This window comes from Teleopsis dalmanni, chromosome 1 (assembly GCF_002237135.1).
Source record: "Teleopsis dalmanni isolate 2A chromosome 1, ASM223713v2, whole genome shotgun sequence".
NCBI lineage: Eukaryota > Metazoa > Arthropoda > Insecta > Diptera > Diopsidae > Teleopsis > Teleopsis dalmanni.
Genome location: NC_051846.1, coordinates 202,360,227 through 202,368,924, shown reverse-complemented (window position 1 = coordinate 202,368,924; position 8,698 = coordinate 202,360,227). Strand labels below are relative to the sequence as shown.

At 31.6% G+C, this 8,698-nt stretch overlaps 2 protein-coding genes across 2 annotated transcripts; both read right to left on the bottom strand.

Annotated features, from left to right (window-relative positions):
* Positions 1 to 449: 449 nt before the first annotated feature.
* Positions 450 to 1,564, bottom strand: LOC119674307 (protein CWC15 homolog). Its single transcript, XM_038085441.1, has 2 exons — positions 1,215 to 1,564; positions 450 to 1,144 (listed from the first exon to the last, which is right to left on the bottom strand). The coding sequence occupies exons 1-2, from the start codon at positions 1,343 to 1,345 to the stop codon at positions 559 to 561; spliced, it is 717 nt and encodes a 238-aa protein (XP_037941369.1). The 5' UTR covers positions 1,346 to 1,564; the 3' UTR covers positions 450 to 558.
* A 6,036-nt stretch (positions 1,565 to 7,600) lies between these two features.
* LOC119667072 (uncharacterized protein in mobD 3'region-like) lies at positions 7,601 to 8,086 on the bottom strand. The gene has a single exon (XM_038076357.1). It carries the CDS (start codon positions 8,084 to 8,086, stop codon positions 7,601 to 7,603), a length of 486 nt encoding a protein of 161 aa, XP_037932285.1.
* Between the last annotated feature and the right edge of the window lie 612 nt (positions 8,087 to 8,698).

Sequence of the window (8,698 nt, the reverse complement as noted above, 5' to 3'; positions counted from 1 at the left end):
AGTATATACGGATATATTTTTTTGCAAATAGTCAAATCTCGACAAGTGCTGTAAGCAGATATGAGTACAGTCAAGATGTAACCTTATTAACTCGTTGAATAAGCGTAGAATAACTGACGTATGTAATATGTATGACAAATTTTATGTCCAACCATCTATTGCATCCATTAAATCGATGCAGACGTTATATGTTGATACCAACAAAATAAAGTTGTAAATGTACTTATACACAGTAAATCCCGTAATATAAATACCATATTATAACCCGCTTTTAAAATAAATTATTATATTTTAATCTGTCCTAACCAACAGCATAAAAAATAAATATACATTACACAAACATATATATGAGCTTAGATACATAATGATTTATTAGAAAATTTATTTTTTGAACATGATTTATATCTTTGATAAGATCCAGACATATTTTTCTTAAAATTATAAACGTTAACTAATGTTTTTAAATGTAACGGAATATAATGTTAGTTTTTGTTTTAATTTAAATATTATTTGTCTACAGAAACACAATATTTGACTTGAAAGCACATAGTTTTAAATTTACTTAATATATTTTTCCATAAACTTTTTGTGAAATTCGCATCGTAGTGAATCATTAATAAAATGTGATTTTTTCTCAGGTTCAGTACGCGCACAATTTTTAAAAACCACATCATCATCCCAACGACGCTTTACTTTCAAATCTCCACCGGTAGCTTTACTAGCTGTGGCAGCTGTTCCCGGCGCATAGTTAATTAATGGATTACCAGATAAAATATTTTCCATACGAATACGTTCCTCTTCTTGTTTCTTTTCTTGCTCTTTGCGTGCAGTTTCCTGTAAACGTTCCTGTCTAACTTTATTCAATTCAGCCATAAGTGCTGCTGTATCGTCCTCAGAATCCGAGTCGTCAGAATCATCCTCAGAGCTGTCATTGTCAACTGGATCATCAGCATCTAAATTAACTGCAGCTGGTGTTTGGTCTAATTTCGCACGTTTGTTGTTGCTAACAGAGTTATTTGCTTCAATCGCTTTACGCACTATTGATGGCAACGTTTTATTGGGACGAGTGTCACGTTCACGTTCTTCAAGTTCTTTACGGAAATCACGGTTCCGCAATTCTTCAGAGGTACCTTGTCCAGTTTCTCTATTGAAATATTAAACAAACATAATTTCATTTAGTAATATTAATAAAATAGAAAAATTATCATATTTACCTGTATTTCAGTTTTGTGTGCCCAGGTAAGTCTCTGCTTGAGTATTGTTTGCTGAGTGCACTTAAATCTTTTTCGCCACGTCCACTACCACCACGAGCTGGATCGAAAGTAGGACGTGCTGCTGTAGTCATTTTACTTCAAAATTTAGAAATTAGATATGTAAAAACGAAAACTAATAACTAATTCCAGAAACTTTATATGAAATGCTCTTGCTTGACTAAGCTGCGTTGTTGTTTTGACAGCTGTCATTTTTTTCATTAGTTGTCAATTATAAATAAAGTGTTCGGAAGAATTGAAAGTTACAAGTAATGTGTTCGTAAATATTGATAGTTGAAGATACATATTTCGATTATGTTAATTAAAAATTTAAAAATTTTGTAATAATTTTGCAAATTTTTGATATTAAGAATAAATGCATATAGTTATACTCCTAATTTTAAAATAAATATGAAAAATTTAGTTGTGCATAATAATGTTTCATATATTATTTTATGATAAAGGTTTAAGATTAAATTCTTAGCTATCTTCAATATTGAATTCACATGACAGTTGTGTTTGTAATTTTTATGTCAAAAATTTTTATTTTGCATTAATGTCAACAACAATTGACAGCTAAAATTAACAACAGAGCTGAAATTACAAACAAAACTCTCGTGTGAATTCAGTATAACATGGTAACAACTCAAGAGTAAATCTGAAAAACACCATAAGTTACTGAGCCATTAAATTTGAACATTTTTCCGGAATTTAATAAAACATTAACTATCATTATTATTTCACAAGAAGTAAAGTATCTTCGAACTTTGATTTATTATTTTTACAACTTTTCCAAGAAAGAATCGGAAAGAGTGTTCAGACATTTATAATTTTACCACTTAGTGATTAGCGTGATTTCAAAAATTCAATCCCCTTGTATTCTGAATTATCTTATATACGTTAAGATATAATTTGTCAAGGATATACTTTAGTAACACAATTAGCTTTTACACATTAGATTTTTCGAGAAAAAAAGAAGTATATGAATATTATTTTGTTTAACTAGATCTCATCTCATATTAATGGTGATTATAAATGTTTAGAGGTGCCTGTTCCAAGTTATGTTGTTATTCAACTTAATATTTACTAATAAATATCATGGTTTCGATAATAGCAGAGGTGTCTTTTCTGTATAGATAACGTATAAGAACCGTTTTGTTATTGCACATCTAGAAGTAACACTTATGAATACTAATTTTAATCTATCCGTGCAGTTGATATAAGAGAATATTTTTTTTTTTAAAAACAATTCCGTTATTCGGAATTTGACCAGAGATGTTACTTTGAAGGCCTTTATATTGAAATTAATAAATTAGCCCGTAATTGGCGATATACATAGAAAATATTTAATTCTTATTTTTTAAATATAAGTTGTTATTTTAAAGACGGAAGTGACTATTATATTTAATAGAAACTAGTATATTTCATAAAGAGGTTTTCGAAAAGTAGTGAACTACAACAACAAACATTCACTTTTATATTATTTTTATTAATTGAATTTTTGGTTGACTATATATACAGCTGTTTCAAATATTGCCAAACACCCATCATCAGTGGTCTTGGAAATAATTCTTGTGTATAATTATTCGTAAATAATTTTTGGAGAGTGAAAGTACTAGGAATCGAACTCGTGTTCTGCCAAATTTGAAGCTCAGAGTCAGAGTCAGAGTCAGCGCACCTTCTTCTGGAATTTTGTTAATTTCTTATTTAAATATCTTTTTATTTATTTATTTTTTTCATTTTTATTCAAAGGGCATCCTTTTTAGCATGGGCACGCTTATTGAACTGTCAAAATTCTATAAATCGCAAAAAGTAATAGATTGTAAATTAAGTGAAGATAACTTATACTTTCTACATACTTAGAACTAGAATCTGCGCCAGTTATAAATCATTTCTTTAAGATTTTCAAATTTTTGTCATTATTAAAAATTGAACTTAGATGAATTCAGGTACTTCATAGTCGAGGCTTCGGAGATATAATCCACAAACATTTATGGGTTATTTTATTAACAAAAAAATACTTTAATCAATTTAATACAATATAACAGTAGCTATTTTGTTTAATGATCAAATTCACATGTAACAAAATGAGAAACTTGCTACACCACAAGTTAAGTAGTAAAGCCGATACCCGTAGTTCATGCACTTAACCGATAATATGTGAAAATAATATTCAAATAAAAACTATACGATGAAAAAAAAATTATTTAATAAAACAAAAGCAATTGAGTTTGATCATGAAAATAATGATGACTTCAAATTAGCCGCTCGATCTCGTTTTCAATTTACTACTCCGGACACCATGCAATTAACTTCCGAAAATGAATCCGCTAAATCAACAACAACAGTGGCAACGGCAAACGGCCAACGGCCAACGGCCAAAGTCGGAAAGTGCGATGAATGGCGCGGCGCGTACACACGTACCACACTGCAACTGCAACTTTAACTCCGCCAACAACACACTGCAAAGTGGGTTCAGGATCATTACGTGTTGGTTCATTATGAAGATCAAAAATGAGAAAATGAAAAATTTCAATAATGAAACTTATGATTTGCATGCGCGCACAGTGTCTGCAAAGACAGTTTTGCCCCAGCCAACCTTAATCTGGTAGAACAAAAATGGATATGTAAACATAATGGATCAAAGACTTTTGAACCTGTTGCTTGCTTTTCTGACTTTCCTGACTTCTGACAGGTGAGCAGTAAACAGTCAAGCGAAATTGAAAGGAATTACCTACGTAGTATCATGTTAATGATGATTGCAAGATTTGCTCACGATGCAATTGCGTTACGTTTACATTAACCTGGAGCAGAAAGATCAGCACAAACAATCAAAGACCTTCTCAGTTCTACACTCGTTTCACATTTGATTTCCTTCGCTATTTGATTTAATGTAAAATTGATCGATTGTTGATTTGGTTTTGGAATTGATTATTTTTGCTCATTCCAACAAATCAAAACGAAATCATGATAATCATGGAGCAGACACCATCACACAAATGAGTTGCAGCGATTGTGAGTTTGAATATGTCAGGGAACAGGATCGCTAAAGCCAATTTTTGAGATTCGCTACCGCTGTTTTTCTGCGGTTTCACACTTTGGTTAAGAAGATTTCGTGTATTTTAGGTGCATGGGTGTGTTTTGTGGGGTTATGAACACTGCTTTCAAAAACTGTTAAATTTGGTTTACTCCTTCACTTTTTTCGTAAATTGGTTTAAAAAAATATGTTAAAGTGGTGAGGTTATTATTAAAAATTTAATCAATGTGTGGATTTTTACTCTAATATATGATAACACGTATTTTATTTAATAGATTCAGAATATTCGGATATTTAAAAAAGATACATTTATGTATATATTGCATGTATTTTGAATAAACAGCATTTAAGGAATGGAGAAAAGGAAGTCTAGTAGCTATTAAATCTATTTAATCTTCGATCACTAAATCCCAGTTTATTAAAAATTTCAAAAATCTGATATATGATGCCTCAAGACCTTAGTTTCGATAGTAATAATATCGTAGGTAAACTTGTAAAGGATCGAGTCAAAAGTTTCATATATTTACGGGATTCTCACTTGTGGGAGCCATAAGCTAAATACGAATAGCTCATTCGTGTAAAAAATAAAAATACTGATAAGTATCTTGTATGAACAGATCACAACTATTTTCCAAACTGGAAAGTAGTGATGTAAACTACCAACTTTCAAAGATGACATATACTTGACAAACAACATTCTTATCAAAACAAAAATCGAGAATAAAATATGGATGTAGGAATCGGCATATTGTACAAGAAGAGAATAATTATACGGAAAAGATGGCACATCAATGACATTCATAAGGTAGTTGTCGACAGGATCGACCCATGCAAATATGGGTTAAAACTGTTATCGCAGAAAGCAAACAAAGAACAGGATGTGCTGATATACGTTGCATTGTATACTATAGGGCCCTTGTCATATCATATCATTATCGATAATGAATTTTTTAGAATTTTTTTTAATTTGGCAAGGAAGTAATAATATAATAGGTTTGAATCGTCCTATGGACACATAAAACACACAATACTTAGCCCACAATACTTTATTACTTGTATTGAAGTTATTAGTCATTAATTATTATGGACTCTCTACTCCATTGAGTGGTTGGACTTGTAGGTGTCTCATGAGGATTATGAGGTGATTTTGATGTGTATGTGGGTTATCGTCAGCTAGTTTATTAGTGTTCGTTGTTGCGTATATCTTTATAACTACTCTTAAAAAAATAAGAGAAGAAATAAATGTCCTTTGAAGGAAATCATGAGATTTGATATTCTTCGCATCAGAACTTCTGATATATTATTGTTTTTTATTTTAAAATCTGCAAACAATTAATTTGTTTAAATAATTTTAAACTGTTTTTGTTTATTTTATTCCGGAATAAAGTTTATGTAAACCAGGAAAGTGGCCAAAAGTGACAAATCACTGCGATAGCAAGAGAATAACGTTTGACCACGAAATAATGACCACGAAACACATGTTTCTGGCTTGTGCCAGAAATTATGAACGCGTTAACAAATTACAACAAAGCCGAATACAACAACAACAACATCAGCGGCAGCCATTACAACAACAATATGCTGTAAAGAGAACATTAAATGAACATGTAACGAAATGTGGAGAAAATTGTTTAAAATTTCATTTTATATTAAACATTGCCGTGTTGCAAACTGTAACTGCAAGGATATAACAGCGACCTTCACACAACAATGGATCCGACTCTACATGATGCAGACGAGGCATAATGCAATGCAATAAAGTTGCAACTGCAGCAGCAGAGGCAACAGCGACCAGAATAGTAGTCATGTTGCATAATTTAGTTGACCAATTTACACCAACCCAAAAGAAAAAACCTTTCCAAAGTTTACATATGTACTTGTGCATGTGCTTCATCCACTACCACGCACGGAAGCGTTGAATCGTCAACATCAACCGGCCTGAGTAAAAGCCAACAAAGAGGGTTACCGATAGCTACCGGAAATGTATACGCATATGTAGTGTCGGTTGGTGTCGCCATAACTGCAGCTCATCATGTCTAAATGCAAATAAAATAAAAATGCATTTCGTCCTTTGTTGACTTTTTGGCTGATTGCAACTTGGCAGGACAATGCAACACGACTGCACTTGACATATTTACTTGTGTCGGTAATTTGGAAAATTTTACTATTTACTACTGCAGCAAGGACCTAATGCCATGTGACAACGAGACAATTGTTTAATGTGTGTTGCATGTGCGACCGCTAGACATTTTTTTTCATATTTTTTTTCTGACTTTACATGACCGAATGGCATATATGGAAACCGGAACCAAATTTTGACGTTTAAAAAAATTTTAAATTTATATTAAATTTCTACTAAATTTTCACTAAATTTATTCTAAATTTTAATCATTTTTCCTTTAATTTTTTACTATATTTCTACTATATTTCTACTAAATATCTACTAAATTTCTATTAAATTTCTATTAATTTCTCTTGTGAAAATAGTTATGTAAATTCATGATTTCACAGTTGCTTGATCCAACACACGTGGTAGAGCTTTTTCTTGCCACTTCGTCATAAGCAAATGCCGCATTTGCCACACGGTTTCTTGGTCGTAACTCAAGCCGCCTTCAAAGCGCTCACAGTAATTTAATGCCAGCATTAGACTTTCTTAGCACTTATTTAGTGTGCTCCCATGTATGTAAATCGAATGTACTGTGCGTGTGTGTGTTTGTGTATGTGTGTGTGTGGTGAGTTTGAGTTTGGGACGAGTTTGTGCTTTCAATTAACTTCAGCTGCTTTATATTTATTATCCCGGCTACTGTAAGTGGCGAAGCCGATGGCTCATGGCTTATGGCTTTTGCGTTTGGTAGCAACATGTTGCATTGGCTTTGTTCAGACTTAATTGTTCATAAACTTCCATTCAGAAGCAATGAAAGTCATGTCAGGTTAATTTTATTTGTTTTTTGTTGTAGTTTATTTTTTAAGAACTTTTATTATAATGCAGTTAATAAATATTTGCTATGCCATGAGTTATTCTTTATTAAAAAAATTAATTACTTTACATTTACTGATGCCTTATGCTGACGAAAGTTACTTTACAATAATGTGTATATACTGTTTTTAAAAGTTCTTTTAACTAATGACAGTAATGATTAAAATATTATGAGAAATAGCGAACTTTATGGTGTCAACCATTTTTTAAAAGTTGATATATAAAGTAACATAGCCGATATCTTTATGAATCATGTATACATTGGCCATTTATACATTAGCCATATTTACATTAGCCATATCTACATTAGCATTATATACATTAGCCATATATACATTAGCGGTATACACTAGCCATACCTACACTAGCCATACCTACACTAGCCATATCGAAGTTAGCAATATCTACATTAGCCATACCTACATTAGCCATATCTACATTAGCCATATCTACACTAGCCATATTTATATCAGCCATATCTACATTAACCATATCTACATTAGCCTTATCTACATTAGCCATATCTACATTAGCATTATATACATTAGCCATATATACATTAGTGATATATGCATCAGTTATATCTACATTAGCATTATATACATTAGCCATATATACATTAGTGATATATGCATCAGTTATATCTACACTAGTCATACCTACACTAGCCATATCGAAGTTAGCAATATCTACTTTAGCCATATCTACATTAGCCATATCTACATTACCCATATCTACATTAGCCATATCTATATTACCCACATCTACATTAACCATATCTCCATTAGCCATATCTACATTACCCATATCTATATTGGCCATAATCTACACGATAAGATTTTTATAAAAATGAAAAATGAAAAAGTAATCAGTAACTGATACTAAATGAATTGTCAGATACATAAGGAAGAATATAAGATTCAGTACTTAGCAGGTTAAATATTTAGGATTTCAGTGAAGCAGAGTATTTCGACTACATTACTACTTTGGGCTTCAACTGACCTCCCTCGTATTAACGGTACATAATCCTTCGGTTGAAAGCCAGAATGTTCTTTGTTGAGGAGTTCATAATATCAAACGGGCATAAAAGATCATATCCTAATATTCTCAGGTTTATACAGAGCCGTCAAAATATGACAACAATTTTGATATTATTCATTTTCCCTCAGATAAATATGATATTGTGTCATCGCATATGCCAGGTTAGATGTTCCGTCAGGTAATAGTTACATCATCTCTGTTATACTTAGGAGACATATCTTTTTGAAGTCATAAGGACAAACCAGGTTTTTTGTTAGTCAGTACTTTGAAGTGTAGCACCAATAGTAACATTTTTTAGTTTTATCCAGTCATTGGTCAGAGATTAAATTGCGAATAAACTAATTCTGCAATAAGACTCAAGAATTAGAATTGTGTAGCTTATGAATAGTTTGC

Excerpts from the sequence above, each read along its gene's own strand:
- LOC119674307 (XM_038085441.1), bottom strand. The coding sequence starts at position 1,345 with ATGACTACAGCAGCACGTCCTACTTTCGATCCAGCTCGTGGTGGTAGT. Across the intron at positions 1,145-1,214 it reads CACACAAAACTGAAATACAG|AGAAACTGGACAAGGTACCT; the intron begins GTAAATATGATA and ends ATATTTCAATAG.
- LOC119667072 (XM_038076357.1), bottom strand. The coding sequence starts at position 8,086 with ATGGCCAATATAGATATGGGTAATGTAGATATGGCTAATGGAGATATG.